This window comes from Athene noctua, chromosome 1 (genome assembly GCF_965140245.1).
Source record: "Athene noctua chromosome 1, bAthNoc1.hap1.1, whole genome shotgun sequence".
Taxonomy (NCBI): domain Eukaryota; kingdom Metazoa; phylum Chordata; class Aves; order Strigiformes; family Strigidae; genus Athene; species Athene noctua.
In genome coordinates, this window is record NC_134037.1 from 40,201,143 (window position 1) to 40,222,014 (window position 20,872).

The 20,872-nt window shown below is 41.4% G+C and overlaps 1 protein-coding gene across 1 annotated transcript in view; it reads right to left on the minus strand.

The window, feature by feature from the left end:
* Positions 1-15,652: 15,652 nt before the first annotated feature.
* The window catches only part of SNAP91 (synaptosome associated protein 91), a 73,368-nt gene continuing 68,148 nt past the window's right edge, over positions 15,653-20,872 (minus strand). Inside the window, exons 29-30 of the mRNA XM_074895970.1 lie at positions 18,349-18,449; positions 15,653-17,075 (exon numbers count right to left, since the gene is read on the minus strand). Of these exons, the coding sequence (XP_074752071.1) occupies positions 18,357-18,449 (93 nt within the window). The 3' untranslated portion in view covers positions 15,653-17,075; positions 18,349-18,356. The remainder of the gene's footprint in view (positions 17,076-18,348; positions 18,450-20,872) is intronic.

Consider the following 20,872-nt stretch of genomic DNA (forward strand, 5'->3'; position numbering starts at 1 on the left):
TCTGAGTGCGAGATAGCATTTTGGTTAAAAACCTGTCAGAGGTAGCTTTGATGATTCTTTAATGTTCTTAACTTTTTAAAGACTGATAGCAAACTTTAAAAAAATGTGGGTTTTAAAAATATTTTTAACTGCACAAAATGACAACTCATTTGGGAAAATAAATGCAAACCTTTACTATATTAAGAAATTATACAATGCACATACTATGTCAATAAATATTTTCTGTTGTTTTTCACTGTCATGGTTATGGTGGTGTTACACAAACTCCATTCTGTAAACGCTTGTAGCAGGTTATCAGTGAATCATCTGGGACATGGTTTTACAAGATATTAATGTCTCTTTAAATTTGTTCTGGGAAAAAACCTCCCTGTCTATTCCTGTCTTCAAGATAATTACTCCATGAGCAAATTTGATGAGTAAAAAAAAATTGGTTCAGCAAGGAAATGACTCACAGACTATGCCACAACTTATTAATTCTGAAATAAGTAATTAGTTCTGTTTCTGCTATTAGCTGTTGTTGTATTTTCTACCCCAGAGAGCTGTTGAACCAGGCCAAATTAGAAATGCATAAAATATTATAATCTTGGTTCTCAGCATTATCTTAACTCTGTGCCCCTGAAACTGGTGCTGATTTGATCACTGACAGCAAGAGAAGAGATTCTGGCAAGGATGAGAGCTGCTGGAAATATTTAATGGAAAGTTTAGAAATTATTACAGCAGTGATTAGCAATGTGTCTAATACAAGCAATATTTAACAGGGGTCTGGCAAGGATTTCCCTGCCAGCTCTGGTGGTCTTTAGACCGGAGAGGAGTAAGTGCCATGGGGGAATAAATAGGATCAACAGCTTCATCACCTGGACCAAAGTCTATTTGGGGATGGTACCAGGATCTAAGTCATTTCATTGCTGGAGTCTACTTTTTGCCACCTTCTGGGAGAATGTCTTGGTGCCAGAGAAATGTTTCTCAGATTCTATCCAGGGAACACAGAGACCCAGGGGTGACAGCTGTGTCCTCTGCAGGCCATTCCCAAGCCACTGGCAGGGATGGCGTTGCTCTAATGGAAGATACATTCCAAGACGTGCTGTGGGTCTCACATTCCCATGGGCCCCAGAGGGCTTGAACTGGCATCCTATCCAAACATCTATTCAGCCCTAAAATGTTCCGATACAGCCCAGTTCCTTGCACAGATATTCTGTCATACTTCCAGTTCCCATCATCTTTAACAGATGCTCAGAAGGCCTTCACCAAATACCAGCAACTCATTTCCACCAAAGAAGTGGCATCTTATGCCAGTTATTATGCAGGTATTCCTGATGAACCATTAACTCCTCCTACCTGGAATATGTCTCTAAGCCTGGATAATGGTTTACCCTTCAGCTGTTACTCCTAAGAAAAAAGATCAGATATACTGGAAAAGCTACACAAATATTTTACAAAGACTGTGCCTCTTGGCAATTATGTACACACTGTAGTTATTGCAGTTGCTATGGTTCTACTTCTTTTCCATGTGAAAACACTGGATGAAACCAAGTTGAGCTGATTTTCAGACAAATTACTCAGCTGCCCTTTGGCTGCAGTTGCAGCATTCTCCCACCCTTCCCCTCCCATTTAATTTCCAACTTTATGGATTAAATGCTGGTTTCAGCTTTGCTTAATGAAAGATAAAAGCAGCCAGGAGACAGCACAGGGCAAAGGACCCTTTCTGGCTGTACCTCTCCATGGGCATTTTGAAGCAGGGCAGGCCCCAGAGGGAGAGGACAGGAGAAGGCAAAGGTGAAGACCATGATCAACAGTAAAAAAGCACACTGCCTTACTGACTGGAAGAAAACATGATTTCTGTTTTTCCCTACAGTGAAAGGCAACCCTAGTTTTTACATACCTTTGCCTTCTCTTGAATGATTAACTCATCAGCTAAATATTGTACAGGAGTGAACCAACACGCTCAGTGGTGGGGATACGACATGCCCTCGAATGCCAGCAGGGGCTTCTCCCCAACACAAAAAAATCCAAAAGAATGCTAGATTACCCCAAAGAGGATTTACTAGTAATACAAAGGGGAAAAAAATATTTTTAAAGTAATCTCTAAGATGAGCACCATATTTTTAGTTAAGTAAACCAGGGATATTTTGGAAAATATGTATGCATAAAGGCAATGAAGATTTTATAGATATATGTGACATATGGGTTTTTCTGCTATGCTGTGCAGGATGTGAATGCATTCCAGAGCTGTGGTGAGTTACATGGCTAAAGAACGCCAGTTGCTGCCTGCCTACCCACCATCTCCCCACAGGGGCAGGGTTTATTGTGCTACTAAACTCTTGATACTTATTGTGAGTTTGGGTTCAGACCTGGTCTTCTTAAATGGTAGACATGAACAGAGGCTTCCAGGCACATGGCCACTGACAATTTAGGTTTTTACACATTTTGCTGTATGTATAAATGGAGGATGTCTGAAGTAATTTTTAATAATGGGAGGTTGAAACAATAAGGTCCAGCAACCAAACAAACATTGCATCACATTCTCCTCTCATTTACCATGGTGAATGTTAGAGGGAAATTTGACCCACCGCATATTATATGTATTTACTTGTTATTGAGTGTTATACACTAGGCATTTATGATCTGTAAACAGGTTTATTTCTTTTAGAAAGAAATAAAAAGGAAGCCAATACTCAAAAGGAAAAGTAGCTTTGACTGTTCAATTTAGATATGATTTATTGCTTGTAAATTAACCTGTTACAACTGTGATCTGCAAGCAAGTAATGCTGCTTATACAACTGACGTCCTTGAGTCCTACACTTCTTGCTTACTGATTTCTTCCTTACTGGTGGGACTAAATAAAACCAGGCATCTGTGCAATGACCCATGTGAGGTAAGTTTTCAGTCCATACTGGGAAAACTGTGTCCACAATCTTAAAAAACCCACAATACAACTGCCACTAATTGTATTTTATTATCTTTAAACTGGTAGAGAATTGTCTTTATGGGGTTATGACTTTGGAAGCGGCTTTTGCTCGGTTATTATGATGTGCAAATCCATGGTACACCATGTGCACATACACAAGGAGGGGCAGTTTTAAACTTGTCTTCAGCTTGAAGGCTCTGCAGAGATTGCATTAGCTGTCTCCAGCTACAAGCATCAAAGAAATGCCATAGAGTATTTGTGTGGTTCTTCTCAATCTAGCCTTCACCTTTTCATCCTTCACATTGACAACATCAGTTTTGCCCCCAGCTTATGCCCTACCCATTTATTATCAGGCTAATGAAGCACGTTTTCTTGATTTTCTTTTGCATATAGGAAAGTATACATACAAGCCACTTCTGAACTTGCTGATGTGCTTTTTACACCTTGATGCTATCCCTAGGAATTGTTTTTCATGCCTTTGTCTCTTATCTTATGGCAACTATTTTTATAGTGGGGAAAGGTCCTGGCTCTCATTGCTCCAGTAATGTATGGACTTGATATTGCTGCTCCCCACCAGCACAGCTGGGAAACATGTGCCTTGGACCTACAAGCAACAGACTCCTTTGATTCCCTGTTCACTTCTGAGTGTTGCGTCAGACTGCTTTCCTTATTTTTCAAACAGCTTTACGTCAGGCGTGCACACAGCCGAGGGATGAAGGCAACTAGGGAACCTGTCCCCTGCCCCACTGCAGAGACCTTGGAGGAAATGCAGGCCCAGAACCCCTCCTCCCAATACTCCTGTCGCTGAGGTACAGGCTCAGACATCTCTTGTCCTGTGAATCTCATGCAGTGCCTTTCCCATCACACAGAGCATACCCTGCCATCTCATCCTGTCGCATCCCATCCCATCCCAAACTCCCTTCAGGAAAGGAAGCTCCTTGACTGAGCAGGTCAGTGTCAGAGTGGGAGGACTCCCTGTAGGGCTCACCTTGGCTCCCCTTGCTCCAACCTCTCCTTCAGTGCCTCAGTTGACCAGAGCATCTTTACAGTCCCACTGTGCCCCTGCTTCCTCAGGGTCCTGCCCTTTGGAGCAGGGCTAGACTCTCTGAACTTCAGCTATTTTTAAGGTGCTGTCTGCAACTTCATCTTATGCTTCCCTGCCCATCTTGGGTTCTCACTGTTGCTAATTCCACTTTTAAATTTTTTAAATTGTGCCCACTTTGGGGTTTCACCTCATTTTTCTACTTAAACTCCAAACACCTAACATTAAATTTAAAAAATAATGCCTGGTGCTATACAGTGAGGAACTTGGCTTTCCATCCGAGAGAAACCACTTCAAAGTGCTATTAAGGTAAGCTGCAAACAGAAAACTAAAAGCAAAATCACTGCAAGCAAAACAGGGTTCATAGCTCCAAAACAATGCATTGAATCTGGAGCCAGCCTTGAGAAACACTTTCATAAGCTCTGAGTCAACGTAAACGCAGGCTGCCAGCTGAGGGAGTGATCTTGTGCCGTCCCTTACAAAACAGTTCCAGGCTGCCCTGACAGCTCTTCTTGGTGTGGATGCTGACTGAGGTAGAGGTCACAGGCTCTGGACCCCAGCAGCAAGCATGGAGTTTAATCTCCTAGACACATCCTACTCTCCAGTGGAAGTTTATTTAATTTTACTGAGTTAACTGACTGCAAAAAACCCAGTAATTTGATGCTATTAATCAGATTATACTAACTGGTCTGTAAACAGCTCCCATAGCCTTGCAAGATCCACTGGAATAACAGTTTCAAGCAAAAAGTGAATGATCCCTGCAGGGAGATGTGCCTGTGTGGGAGCCACATCTGCTCAGCCCCTGGACAAATTCAGCAGGGACCTTCTCAGTAGCTGGCTGCAGGTGAGGTTTATCATACCAGTTATTTAATTCTGCTGCCTAAGGTAATGTCTCTTTGCAACAGCCTTCTAGGGCTAATCCAAGGACTAAGCCTGGACAAGCAAAGCTATAGATGTTGTAGATAGCTCTTATCTGCAGCATTTCTTTACATGATATTTGTGAAACAGAAAAATCCCAACTCTACAAAAGGGGTAAAGGCTTCATATTCCAGTACGTACAGTGAAGAGCACCTGCCTTTTTCTCCCCACAATACCATTAAACAGCAGAAATTTAAAACACTGTAAATATTGAAAAGAATTTAGGGAATACCATGCTTCGTTATATCCCTATACCGGTACTTTTTATAACCTGCAAGGTGGAGCCAGGGCTGTAAGCACAGCCTGTTTGCCAAGACCATGCTGGTCTTCATGTGCTTGTCTCTTGCCACATCAGTCAGAGCCCGCATGCAGAGCCAAAATTACGCAGTCCTGGGACAGAAGGGTGCAGCCATGTACTTTTCCAGGCCACAATACAGCTTTTTTTATTTGGCAATGGCTAAGCTTCAAGGCAAGTATTTTTAGACATATGTAAAAAAAAAAACCCAACCAAAAACCCAAACATTTTTAGGTCTAGAGACCAGCTCCCTCCTCCTAATTTGAAAGCAAACTTTTTGTAACCTTTTAGGCTTATCTGGCAATGTCAGTGTGGAACCAAGTATATCCTGGTAGAAACGCGATAAAGATACATCTGAGAGAAATAGAAGACTGGCGGGAAGCAATGTTATTTATGAAGCAGATAATTGCTAAAATAACTGCCAGATTCACAGCCATTCTTAAAAAGAAGGCTTGATGTGATTTCTTTCTACTACCCATTGACTAAGTGCATGGAAAGAAAATTTTTAAGCAATTAGGGTTTTTTGGGAGGTTTTGTTGGTTTTTATTTTAGTGGGATGCCAATGTCCCTCTTCTCTCAGCAGAGGGCTTTTTAGGCAGCTCCACCAATTAAAGAATTAGGGGTTCAACAGGTAGTGCTACATGACCCGGGGCAATCCAAAGGCAGTAGCTTCCATTGGTGATGATGGTTAATGTTCTACTGATGAGAGTCTTTTGGAGATATCTAAACAACATCCAGTTACTATGGTCATTAAAATCCATAAAACTTTCCATGAGAGCAGAGCAGTTCAGACCTGTGTCATGCCCAGATTTCAGCCGGTAGCTGTATCCCACCTCTCCCTATTGCCCCATATACGTTTATGACATGGCATATGAATGCAGCACAACTAGCAAGGAAAAGAAACCTGTGCTCTGGATCTGTTAATGCTAACACCATCCTTATTTGAGAGAGACCTAAAACTCCCTTCTGCTATTTCCACCTGCTTGCATCATTATGTTCATTGGGAGATTCCCCTAAATGGGCACATTCATCACCCTGCAAGTGAGGATCCTGCTGCTGACCCCTGCCTGCACAATGGGTCATCTCACACCAAATGCACTGCTCCATATGCTTTTGTGTCAGGGGCAACCTCAAGCTTGCAACCCAGAGAGACTACCCACATACCAGCACTACTCTGGCAAAAACCAGTTAGGGTTACCAAAAAAAGTATTTTACATTTTCCAAACTGTACATAGCAGCTCTGTTACAAAGAACATACAGTTGATTTCAGAGATCCTGTTGAAAATTAGGTATCAAGTGTATCATATGTACGTGTATGTGTACATGTATATCAGTGGATACACTATATGTATATATAACTATGTACAATACATACATAGCTGTGTGACTGTAAATGTGATACTCAAAAAGTATCTGAAGAGGAGTTAATGACAGCGTCATGCATATGAGACCCTGATCTTGTGCCCACACACTGCACTGTCTCCTCCCTTACCTTTCCCATCACCCTCCCAGAGACCTGCAGCTGCTTCTTGTTTCTCTCTCCTGCCAGGCGCCTGAGCAAGCTGCATGTGGGAGAAACAGAGTTTGAGGCTCCTGCATTCAAAGGGCTCAGGGAGGATGGACAGTCCCACCTCCTACAGAGCTGATCTGCCCTGCCATTTTTGCCGTGTGCGGAATTCTCTCAGAGCAACTCCTCATGCACACAGAGATTCCTGAGAAGCGGGGTGTGGAGAGATGTTCAGCCCATGGCCTCTCTCCTCCTCCCCAAATTTCTTCCTTTGCTGAAAAGATTTAGCAGAATGCTGAGTCTTATTAATGTCACAGAGAGTCAAACAGTAATGTTCAATAATGAAATTCTTTAAGCTTTCAAATTTCTTCCTTTAAAAATTATTTCCTTTAAAAATTTTTATTCCAATTTTTCTTTTTTTTTTTCCACAAATGGCTACACACTATGCACAAATGCAGAAGGGCAATTGCTTTAACCACAGCTCTTCAGGAAGGGCTTTAAGAGCATAGAGGAGTGTAGACTGACCATGGCCCAACAATGCAATCCTGCTGGGGAAAGTGCAGATTCCACATTTGGATCTCTAAGTGGGAGCCTGGCTCACAAGCCCTGGGACACGGTACTTGTTACACATAGCACAGGTGTGCCTTCACTCTGCTGCTGTGTCCCATTTTGGATGCTGCACTTCATGGGAGGCGTGGACCAGTTCAAGAGAGAGCAGAGAACACCAAGATTGATCAGGTATCTAGATAACTTGACTGGCAAGGAAAGATTGAGGCCAGAGAGCGTAAGACAGAAGAATGACCATGATAACTGTCCATATATCATTGTTGCTGCTGCAAAGAATACAGGGAGTATCCTCACAGGCAGAAGAAATAACAGTTCAACGCACAGCGAGGAGGAATCAGGTAATACAGTTAACAGCAGCTTTCTCAGGGTGAAGGTGGTGATGTCCTTGCAGTAGTATTTGGAAAGGCTGTGGTTTGATGGAGGTCTTTTAGAAAAAGTCTGCTGGGAATTACATAATTTTGGCGTTAGAGCAGAGGAACAGAGTAGATGGCTCTATTTTCTGTGATTTCTATCTTATGATCCTGCCCAGCAGTCTTAAAGTGAAAACTTCACAAGCTCTGAATGCATTGCCTTTGCAGTGGAGTGCAGCAAGCTGTGTTGGTCATGTTTATCTGTAGCAGAGAGCCAACTTCTAAGCGAAACAGCGTGCACAGTTATACAGAACTTTTATATTGGCAATAAAATGCTTTGGCCGAGAGAAAAATATTACATTTCACACAAGAGTCTGTTCCAGTACAGTGTAGATTGAATCAGCTTAGCTCTTCAGTTTGGCCAGGGGAAAATTATTTCATGTTAGTTGCATCTCTCTTTCATCTCTGACAGATCTATCAAAATACTGGACTTGTAAGTTAAAGTTTCTAGCCACTGTAAATTCAGGCTCAGACAGCAAAGCTTGCCTGGCAAGCTGAACTATACAACCAGAAAAATAATATTCTGTAAGCCTGCCAGCTATTTTGTTTATTTTGAAGGCTACTTTAAATGAGAGAAGCACAACCATGACAGGCTCTTCATGCAAACTGTGCTGAACTGGACTGTAAATAGTTCATACACGAGACCAGCTACTTTTAAGATTTCAGAAAAAAAATCACTTGCAATGCTACATTGGGGTAAGGTGTTTTACTTAAAATATAAGTGAGAGCTATTCCTATATTAGCCCCAAAGGTGTAAAGGTACAGCAAATACAACACCGCAGGTTTGAGATGGGGGATTTTCCTTGCTAACAACAGAAAGTGTCTGTAGGATACCTCTTGGGGTAGGTATCAATGCAGCTCCCAGGGCTTGCAATTCTTTTGCAGTTCTCTGTTCCTCTAAAATCTTCATTTGAGTGAAATATAGATGATTTGCTCATTCCTCAGTGTATACTCCTCATCTAAAGAGAGATGGAGGTTGCGAGTGATATGTTAGCAAATTCTTTGAGGTATTTCTAAAAGCTGTTAAAAGCACCAAAAAATCCAAATCCAGCCCTCAACATCTATTGGGAAAAAAAAAAAAAAAAAAAAAGAGTTGCCTGAAAAATCCACAAGCGAGGCTAAATGACAGAGTAGGATTAGAGTCAATCCTGATGATCACTCATGAAGCCAAATGTCTAAAGAAGCAAAATATTTTAACAGACACGTAAGCTACTTTATTATGTTTGCAAGGATCCTGGGGAAATAATTCTTGGATACAAAATCCTATCTTTTGGGTGGACAGAACAGTGTAACACTTTTCTAAATTACATTTAACTGTACTGATTATGTATGTACAAGATGTATATACCAAAACCTAATGTTATATCTTATGAACCATGAAGAACATAATCTGTCAGGCTATGTTCTAAAAAGAAGATAAACACTTAAGAACCACAAAGTGCACTTTTGCTAGATAACTGGAGATAACAGGTTTTGGAGAAACCAGAAAGGCTTAAGCAAACATTGAAACAAGTATTAGCTGTCCTCCAGTAACAAAGTTATAGAGATGCTCAGGAGATATAGATTTATTTAGTAGTATCTATCTCAGACTAAAGAGTGTGTGGAACATTACAGGCTTACAACACACACTAGTTTTATAATTAATACTTAAAATCCTAAACAATAGCTGAGCATTTAAATAGAAAATCTGCTTACTGTCACTATGTAGTTTATTTATGTTACTTTGAAAAAGAACAGTATCTTTTGTATGGTCTCTTTGTTAATATATGGGAATCAACACCCTCCCTAGTCTGTATGAGGACTATGGTAATAAGAAGGTAATTTCATGTGCATATTTTGGATTTTAAAATATAAGGGGAAGTTTTAGAGATTAAAAAAATGAATGCATTATTAGCCAAAAAAAATAGCTTAATTTAATTTCATATAAGTTTAGGAGGATGCTTAAAAACAGCTCATGCACAAAAACGGATGAAGTGCTGGGTGATGTGTATGCAACTGGAGTTAATGGAGCTTTTGTGTCAATTAAAAATTAGCTACAGTATATTGAATGCTGCATTGACTCTCTCAGAGTATAAAACATTTTAGCCACCCTACAGGCAGACAAATATTTTGAGAGAGAAACAAATTTCCAGCATGACTTGCCTTAGAGCTAAGGGCTCTATAAGCAAATTCTGCACAACCAGAGCTTCAAGAAAGCATAATGAAATAAGCAGCTGGATTTCCATCAATACCATTTCTGAAATGAGAGCACTGTATTGAGCTATGGGAAAGTTTTTTGGTCACGCTGCTGCAAAGGTTCACAGGAAGAAACACAAAGCAAATTGCGATGCTGGTGGCACAGGCCCCAGGCAGCAAGGCACTGTCACTAGCTGCCTGCAAATTTATGTATAAATTCAATTTTATATATTTATTTGTATATTTAAATATATATTTAAAATCAGGACAACTCATGTCCTGCAAAGTGCAGGGCTGAGCAAGGCCCAATGTGTTTGTTTATCCCTGAGCAGCAGAGATGCTAGAGAGGTGTTAGATACTGTCATGATGAGGTTGAGGTGAGCTGGGACGAGGAGATTTCAGTACATTGCTGGAAACCTCTTCTTCCAAGCACAAAGGGAATGGTATGCTTTATCCCAAAGGTGTGCCCACAGAAATAGCTCCTAAAATGTGGTTCTCCTATAAAAGTGGAAAGACCAAAACCTCAAAGTGGCTGAAGGCCTGTGAACAACGGGAGATAATTTGTGCAAAGCTTTGGAAGAGATCAGTAGATTCAAAGACGCTCTAACATCTAAGCCCAAATTTGTATAGTAAGACAACCTGATTTATACCATATGCTGGTCTAAGCAATACTAATTTCCCCCCATTTCTTCCTTTGCTAATCTACTAAACTTGTTTTTTCCATGTTTCAAAAAAAAGAAATTATCTATTCTCCCCCTTGATTTTTTCAAAATAAAGTCAAATTTTAAGGTTTTGAAACTGCTCTTTCTGTTGGCTGGAGCCAGTGTGGGATTATTCCAGTAAAGAAGGATCATCAACCCAGATTGACAGTGTATAATTACTGGCTAGACACATCATAGATACTTAAAGCACAGTTTTACAATTAACTTTAGAATTTAACTTGTCTTATTCTTGCATTTGAGTAGCGTTTTTAAAAAATCCCCTTTATTTATACACAGACACACTCAGAGTATGAAACACTCTTTAATTTAAAGCCTGGTGTCTGCTTGCACCTGTGCCTTCCTCTTGTGCACAAAATCTGTTTGCTGATATTTAAAACACAAGCTGCTGGCCTGCTGCAGCTTATGATGCTGAGGGGACAGAGCTGCCCACTCCCTGGAGTCACTCTGTACCCCCACTGCTCCATCATCCACCCCCTCCCTCAATTACAGACAACCTGCAGGCCAAAGAGTACACCGTCTATACCCCACATCATGCCCTACTGCATCCATCCTAGTTCACTTCTCTTTCCCCTCTTTAGTGCAATACTACCCTTACTCCCACACAGGCAGCCTCCTTCCTATAGACAATGACTATAAGAAGGAGCAATGTGATGTTCTTAAGAGGGCAGGGGAGGATCCCTCCTACCCTGTGTGACAGAGACCCCACCAGCCCCTCCATTGTTATCATCGATAACAACTGTCTCCAACTATCAGTTTAACTTGAAAGATTGACTCAGCTTTTCCTCTACTCAAAGACCATAGTTCCTCGGATCTTCACATCTTTACAATAGCTTTGTGTAGCATGTGCCTTAAAGTACCTGCTGTTGCACTTACTGGTATGAAATCCCTGCTTCCAACAGAGTGGGTTGGCACTTGTCAAGACCTTCAAAAGAGATGGCTACTTCGGGTATTTATGATACTGAGGTAAAAATCTCTTCATCATACTAAACTGTATTTCAAAAATACAGATCCAACTTCACCACATTCAACCATGCACATTTGGATGTAGGTGATTTATAGTGCTGTTGCAGGGCAGACATTTATCAGACCCTTCACAGGTTCCCCTACACCACCAGAAAGCTTTGCTCTCCTTTGTACTTGAAGTGGATGTCACACTGACACACACATTTCTTCACTTGCTTCAGTTTCTGCTTCGGCTCTACCACATTTGTGAACTCCCAAAGGCACCTATTCTTACACCTATGATTGCATTCAGAGATGTCTTAGGCAACAGAGCAAGCATCAGGCTTTTGCTACCCACATTATTTGCAGAGTTTAGTTAAGGGAAAGGGAAGAGGTGGTGAAGCTTTAGGAGCCAAGATCTGGAACAGAAAAAATGGCAGTGCTGTCTGCTTTAAAATATGTACAGCCTCTCTCCTTCTGTAATCCCATCTCTGAAATTCTTATTTCATCCCCTCATTACCACTCAGCGTCTGCCACTTCCCACACTGCTCACAGCACTAGAAATACACAAGACATGGAAAAAAATGTTTTCTCTTTTTAATAAAAATATCTATTTCATGTTCTAGAAGAGCTGGATCACTAACTCAGTGTATCATCTTTGTGTCACTGCCACGATACTTCTACCTACCACAGGAAGTTTCAGATGGCTTTTTCAGGTATTAAAAAGTTATTGGGATATTTTTCCCCATGCAGAATAAGTTGCCTGAGCAGGTAGCTCTTATTGTGGAGTGAGAGATGGGGAAGGAGGGGCAGGAGCAAAGATCCATGCCACAAAAGCAAAGCAATGTCAGCTGTGGCTACTGGAGATTTAATGAACTAGACACTGTCACCCACCAGTAAGTAGCACTTCATATTACCAAAGTCTCAAATGCATTTACAAAGCAAATCTTCCCCTCCTCCCCGCCAGCTACAGATCTACCTCTAGACTTTACTGCTTGGTTTTAAGGCAAGTGTCTAGCCCTTGCAGTTGCCTTACTAAATTTTAAGAATGGAAGTTTGTGTAGCAGCCTGATTTTGCAACCAGCCCGAAATGCTAAGGTGGTCCCCAGGATCTTAGAAGACAACAACAATTTAGTTCTTACCATTCAGGCTTTCACCTGGGGAGACAACAGCATCAGTTCAGAAGCCCTCAACTCAAATTACAGTACATTTTGAAAGGTATACATTATAAAACACAGCTAAAAATCTTAAATAAAGCCAGTTAAAATTAATGACAAATTGTCCTGGTTTGAGCGAGTGGCAGGGGTTTTTTGGTAGCAGGGAAGGGGGATACGGTGGCTCCCCCAGCTTCAAGTCAGACCTGCCTTTGGACCAAGGCCAAGCCAATTAGCCATGCCTCTGCGATAATTTATTTAAGAAGGGGAAGCTGGGAGGAGCAGTGGGAGTTGTTAAGTTGTGAGGAGAACATCTATGTGAACACTGAGGTCAGTGGAAGGAAGGAGGAGAAGGGGGGTGAGGTGCACCAGAGCAGAGACTCCTCTGTCCCGTGGTGAACGGCAGGGCTGCGCCCCTGCCACCCATGGGGGTCTGTGGTGGAGCAGAGATCCACGTGCGGCCTGTGGGGTGCCCTACGCCCACCCAGGTGTCTGTGCCTGAAGAAGGCCGGGACCCCATGGAAAGAAGGCCTTGCTGTTGTAGTTTGGCACTGGGAGGACCCAGGGGGGGTGACCCACACACCTGTGGGGGTGGCTCATGTCAGAGCTGATTTGTGGAGGACTGTCTGCTGTGAGAGGGGGACCGCGCTGGATCAGGGAGGAATGCCAGAGGTTCCCCTGCTCTGAGGTGGAAGAAGGGGCAGGACTGACTGCACCCCCCATTCCCTGCTCCCCGTGCTGCTGGAGAAAGGAGGTAGAGATATCAGGAGCAAAGCCGAGCCTGGGAAGAAGGGAGGGACGCAGAGACGTTTTCAGGACGTGGTAACGCTTCTCATGGTCCTACTCTGTCTGTTAAGCGTTGTTGCTGTTAGTGTATTAATATTTTTTTTCTTCCTCTAATGAGTCTGCCTTTTGCCTGTGACTGTAATGGATGGCATCCCTCCCTGTCCTTACCTCAACTACTGAGCCTTTTGCTTTATTTTGTCCTTCTCAGCACTGGTAGGGAAGGGAGGAGTGAGCAGCTGTGTGGTACTCAGTTGCCCTCTAAGCTCAAACCATGACATGAACGAATGGGGAAGAGAGTAGGAGACACTGATAACCCCAAACATCCAAAAAATGAGTCAGTTCTAAGGAAAAAGTTACATTTTTTTGTTCAAACCTCAGTAAGCTAAGTTCATGTTCTCCAGGTATTTATCACTCCTTAAGGCACCCAAGGCTTAAGGGGGAGCCACAAAAGTCTCATGTGGCCAGAGGTGCCAGCTTCTAAAGAAGCCAGCACACAGAACAGCAAAAGCTTGAGTAAGGGATGTATCAGCTGTCTGAAACCTGTCCTCCCCTCGTGAAAAATGCAAGGGAAGAAGACAGTTTCTTCCTCCCACAGATGGAAGCCCTCCTTCCACCCACTTTTCTCTATAGCTTGTACTGAGAAGTGGTTAGTCATAGCAGGACACAGATGCATTCATGCCTGGCTGATGAAACTCGGATGATAACAAGAACATGTTCTTGTCTATAGGCCAGGAGACAACCACTTATTTTTCTTGCAAGCCAGATTTTATAACTCCTTTGTGATGGGGAGAACAGTCACTTTTGTTTAGCCCTACTCAGCATACTGGGGAAATACACTGGTTTTACTTCCCACAGCACACAAGCTTCTTGCTCTTCCACCAAGCTTGCTTTCTGTCCAGAAAGGACAGAAGGAAATCTGTCTATTTCCTCACAGGCTATCAAATGTCACACACCCTGCAGGCTTGAAAAGCTGTTGGCCATAGAAGACTGACAAGAACGAGGACCAAGGGTTGTGGACATGGATGAAGCTGATGCAGAAAGTCAATTACTGTATGTCAGGGTCACGTACCTGTCAAAGAAAAGGCCCTCATGCTGAGGTTTGGCCCCTTGAAATATGTAACATTGCAAACACTCATCTCCAATTCAGCAACTGAATCTTAATTTGATTGAGACACTATTGGAGCAGTCTGACTATATTTACATGTTTGGTTATGACTGTCCTCTGAAAATGCTGTCCTTGCTTTGTGAAGACATGCACAATGTGGTGGTAAGAAGTCGAGTGCTCCCTGCATTTGGCAACATATAGCAAATAGGAAGGATGGGCGAAACTATGATGAGCCCTTCTAGGGGTGCACTTACTGACCTTGTTCAGGGCTTTGTGCTCAAACAGTAAGAAAACACAGCAATTTGCTGAGCCTTACAGCTTTCTATTCCAGAACACCCTGACTCAGCAAGGCACTCATCCTAAGGCTGAAGTATAAAATCAACTTTTCCAAGGCCAAACTTGATAGATTCAGAATACCAACATAGTAGAAAATAAAAAAAAAAAACCTCTCAAGCAATGGCACTCCCCTACTGGTTGCACAACTTGGAAATTTCTTTGAAATCCAATTCAAGATTCAAACCTTACCAGAGCATTATTAAATCATTTCAATGTTTTGTTGTTTATAAAGTACTTTGAAGCAGTCCTTGGCATTCAGTACTGCTTCAGCACTTCATTTTGTTACTAAATCAAGATCTTTAGTTAGTCATCTCATACCAGAAAGACTTTAAATGTACTAAACTGTATGAAACATTTTCTCCTCCTTTCATCCTGCCATAAGACAAACCACAGCACAAACAATTCCTGTAGCATCATAGCTGTGCTAGCACTCAATAAGCCGTTGAATGATACCTCACAGGAGAGAAACCAGGACCAGGAACATCCACAGTTGCAATATTGTTCTAGTTTAAGGAGATGAAGAGCTTTAATGAAGCTTCCCAAGGTGTTATAGGTCAAACAAACGAATTCTCCTTTCCCTCTCCCCATTTCACTTTATGGCTTTGTGCTCAGTCTGACTTTGTATGGATCTCTGCCGTACTGCTTAAATACCAGCAGAAGTCACTGCCATGTGCAGCAGCCTCAGCAAGTGACAAGACCTACATTCATTTTTTCCCCCCCTCTCAAAGTGTATTATCGTGCTCAACATCTCAGTGATCATGAAACTGGCAACAAGATATTTACTTTGATCAAGGTGTTTATTGCATCTCAGAGGGCACACATGCACTGGGGGTTTTTGTTCTGGTTTTTGTTTGTTTGATTTATTTTTTTTAACTGAAATACAAAGAAGAGCCATTTTGAAATTAGTTTTTTATAGAACTTTCCCATTACGGTGTATGTTATCCCCACAGCAAATTCAGATACAACCACTTTTAATGGTACCATACATTGATTAAATAGTTAATTTGAAAGACTTTAGGTGAACATCTTTCCAATCCAGTATGTTTTTACAGAGAACTGCCAAGCCACTTGTAACACTGATCAACAGTGACCTCATTGAAGAGTCAAGATCTTACGCCAAGCCATCAGCAGAAACAGTATGAGAACAAATAAAAATTAAAGAAACACATTATGTACAGTAAAGGGCATGGATCTCTGGATCAGAATTAAATCTAATCACCAATAGTACAAAAGCTACTCACAGCGCATTCGGGGCAATGGAGAAAACACTAGCCTAAGGCATACACAGGTAAGCACTAAATTAAGAGATGTACGTAAGAACTGAACAGAGATGAGTAACATCACTTGAAATGTTCTGACTACAGATATACCAAAGAGTGCTCTCTCATTTCAAGTTCCTTAATGCCAGCACAACTATAGTTGCTTTTCCCAACTACATGGAGAAAAACTGACCCTTTACTTATTTTCAGTGCATTTAGCAAGAACTGATAAATATGCCAATTTTAAGTGCAAAAACTTAAATAATTAAAATAGATTTAAAAATAAAACCAACAATAAATATGGTATTCTTTCAGATATGATTTTTCATTCTTGGTAAATCATCGAAAAAGTATTTGTTATGGAAGTTTATCTTTATATTACTTTAAATTATCTTAACATATACAGTGCCACAAAAATAAAACCTTTTTTCACGACAATTGAGATTCCTGTGACTGGAAAAGAAAAACAAAACATGTATTTCACACAATTTCATAAGTATTTTTCTTACTATCTGGTATTATCACACTATGTTTCGTAACAGATAAAGGAGAAATTGAGTCCTAGGGAAATTTAGGTGTCCTCAAAAAGTTATATACATTGAAACCTTCAAAAACCACAGACATCGCTCCAAATGGCTCACCAAACAACAGCTGCATAATCTGTCCCCATAGGATAGGTTCAGAAAAGCACTAGAAGGCATCAGAAACATACATCCATTGTTTAAATTGTAAAACACAAATAACCCAAGTACACAAATTTCGAGAGTAGGGATAACAGCTAAGGTAGTACACATTCCTAATGTTCACTTTCACAGCTGTGCTACACGTTTCAGGAGGAGGAGAAAGTCTGAGTAAGCGCTGGGTTTGGTACTGGTGGCTCACTTTGAAACTCTGAGCATCCATTTGTAGACTCCAAACTCACGTGTTTATCATCCAGTCAGAAAAACTGCAGCTGTGAATATAGAAAAGTAGTAGATGAAAACTGGAATAACAAGTTAGATAAAGCATGTTCTAGAAAGAGCACCAAATCTGCTCATCACTTCACACCTCAAAGTAGTTATGAGTTTTTAATGAAGCAGCAGTCCTTCCACAGACAATTACAAATCTGTCTACTATAAATCCAAGTCGAAAGCAGCGAGTCCCGGCAATGAAGGTGCATCTCCACTCCTGGCCATCTCCACCAAGTGCCACCAAGTACACCTCCCCAGGGCTAGAATTTGGAGAAGGGGAAGTGGGACTGGGTAGTGCCTGCTAAGACCAGCCTGATCCCACCCACTGCTGCTAACTCCAGTGCAGAGGGGGCTTATAACTTTATTCTAAGACTTGTTCGAAGACAACAGACTTATGAAGAACACTTTAAAGATATGTAATGATTGTCCTCTCTTCACCTGCCAAATTATCGTAGTCTGAATTATAAAGGGCCTACCTTACTTCTGCATTACTATTTTTTAATTGCATTAAGTTTTCAATCTGGTATTTCTGCTTGGCCCTCTTTGCATCCTTCTCCAAAACCCTCGTGGTAATGTTTTCGCCTTTCTTTCCTTCCATTCTGCAGTACTGTTCTTTTGCTTCTCCATTTTTTTCTCTTTATTAACTCCTCTGTTCTTCCCCACTGTTGTTCTACATGGCGCTGCTCAGGATGTCATGCCTTAGCATTCAGAAAAGCAAGGCCTTGAAAAATTGTATGGTGGGGGAGGACATTAGCTGGCAGCAGTTGAGAGATGCAAACAACCTTCTCTTGATGATCAGGATATGTTAAGTTTTGCCACTTTTGATCCCTTCACACCTATGATACCAAATCTGTTTCCACACCCACAAGACTGGAACAAGCCCCTTCAGCACTGTTTTGCCCCCAGTGTTTGTAGCCTGTTATGATTCTATTTGTTTCAGTATTAATTTTAGGGAAAAAAACACAACCAAACATGAACTCAGATTGAATGGAAACAAGGCAATAATGGAAGTTATAGATTGAAGAGAACTTCTCCTGGCACTCACTTTTGGCAAAAAAAAAAATAGCCAGAAGTCAAGCTTTCAGGCTAAAATTAAGAGTGTGAACAGAGAATTTGGTTTTCTGTTTAAAACTACCACATTATCAGTGCATGTTTCTACCTATCTCTGCAGCTATAATTTTATCAGTCATATTTCAATCTACCAGCCTAATCAACATCTGTGTGCCAGACACGTACCACAAGTGTAACATGCTTAGGCAGGCAATCACAGAATACCTTATTGTTTACAAGAAATCCTTGATGTTAAGATCCGCTAACGGGTCCTTTGTTGGAGGTTTCTTGGGACTCTGAGTAGCAGGAGTTGGGCTTGGAGAAAGCTAACAGACGCCAGCCAGGAAGGCAGAAAAAAAACAAAGCAGACAAGGATACACAAGCATTAGGTAGATATAGCTCCTTCTCACACAAGCACATTGCAAGCACACAAAGTTCTCATTTTCCTGCAAGTTCAGTGTGTTGCCATTCTGCTCAAGCATTGTTTAGACTCCAATCTTACTACAGGGTTAACAATGTTTGGCTCGTTTAATGGATAAGGCTGTAGACACTGCATATCCTAATTAGTGCACCTTCAAATCACTCTCCCTGTAAGACACAATGGTGTTAGGATCATCCTGGGGAGAAGTTAAGCAATTGTTAGATGTTAAACACCAAGGTGCAGAATAAGCAGAATGCATGCTGCAGAGTTAAGTATGAAAATCCCAGCGACTGGCATTTACAGAATCACAGAATCATCTCGGTTGGAAAAGACCTTGTAGATCATCCAGTCCAACCATTAACCTAACATTGACAGTTCCCAACTACATCATGTCCCTCAGCGCTATGTCAGCCCGACTCAAACATCTCCAGGGATGGGGACTCCACCACCTCCCTGGGCAGCCCATTCCAACATTTAACAACCCCTTCTGGAAAGAAATGCTTCCTAATATCCAGTCTAAACCTTCCCTGGCACAACTTGAGACCACTACCTCTTGTCCTATCATTTGTTAAAGAGACTCATCCCCAGCTCTCTGCACCCTCCTTTCAGGGAGCTGTAGAGGGCGATGAGGTCTCCCCTCAGCCTCCTCTTCTCCAGACTAAACACCCCTAGTTCCCTCAGCCGCTCCTCGTACGACCTGTGCTCCAGACCCTGCACCAGCTTCGTTTCCTTTCTTTGGACACAGCTGAGTAATTCAATGTCCTTTTTGTAGTAAGGGGCCCAAAGTACTGCAAATAAGAGTCCAAAGTGTACTGCAGACGTGACTATATTATATTCTGTTCCTTCTCTGGTAGTTAGAAAGACCATCAGTTATTCCACAAAAAATGTCAGTTTTCCAAGTTTCATGAAAATCTTCTCACTAGGGAGCCAAATGATTCTCCCATCTTGTCCTTACACCTCCCCATCCCTACCTTACTCAGAGCACTAGAGGTATTTTATATGTAGCCCTGGCACCTTGATGACTACCCTTCTCAGAGAAAAAATTGTTGATAAAAAAAATTCTTGATAATGTAAGTGCAGAGACAGTTTTAAAGTGGGAGGAAAAGCAAGACCAAGAAGCTATATATGAAATGCAGAGCTGTAATACCTACAACCTATCTCCTCACTTAGAGTAGATTCAAGTTCTTACCATTTCTACACAGAAAACCCAGAAAAATTTCTACAGGAATTTGCTTCCCTACTTCAAAAGTGTGGTTTGCTACAGGTTGATAGCTTAATATTTGCAAAAAAATGGAGGTGGCTTTGTTTCAAGTGTTACAAGTCAGATTTATAGTTGCAGCATCAACTTCCATCTCTCACCCTATTTGAAAGGCAAGATAGACTTCTGACTTACAAAGAAGCAAAATACTACAGCTAAGTCACTCCCTGCCTCTCCTCTGTAAGGAGCTCTTTCCTTTTCAGAGATATTACAAACAAGTCTATTTTGAAAAAAATAGCCTGGAACAGGTATTATGATTTACGTTGCATCACCGAGTGGCTATGAGCTAAATGCTTTGCATCAGAGTGGGTACAGATTGGTGCACTTCCAAACTTATTAGCTTCAAGTTAAAAAGAATCCTTAGGAAACGGAGAAGCAGCTGATACAACCCAGTTCAACAGGAAGGATGGCATGCCTCCATTCATTCAACCTGCTTCATCATTAATTATTCCATTAGATTTTTTTTTCCATCATATTAAAGAAAGGACTCATACCCACAGCAACCAGTAACTTGTGACACAATGTCTCCTGGTTATTTTTAATTAGTATAGAATTAAGAATATATTTGCTTTGGTTTTAAGTGGCCAAACTTATGTCCCCTTTATATGTAAGTATGTGATTGTCACAATGTCAGACTCAGTAAACATAGTTTAAAAACATGAAAAATGAAGCAGTGTCATATAACTCCCACTTACAAAAGAATACAGAGTGACTGAATATTAAGATTAAGTTGGAGGACTGCAAATGAATAATGTAAATTAGAAGAAAAACTTCACTCCACAGTACAGAAATTTGGGTATTGCTGTGAAAAGCATGCATCCTGAGCACTCCACCACTTACACCGTGGTAAGTCATAATTGAATGTAGTTGTTTTTGCACTGAAAGAAATACAGCAAGCTAACAGCCTGAAACAGATAAAATTGTACTTTCTGAGAAACAGCTGTCATCCCAGAACAGGAGACCTTAACTTGTCCATAAGCAGAAGGTCGGTTTTCTGATTAATCTCTTGGTGGGCTGGGAGGGAAGATAGTGAGTGCAGCTCTACTAAATTTTCACAAGCTCTGAACTAA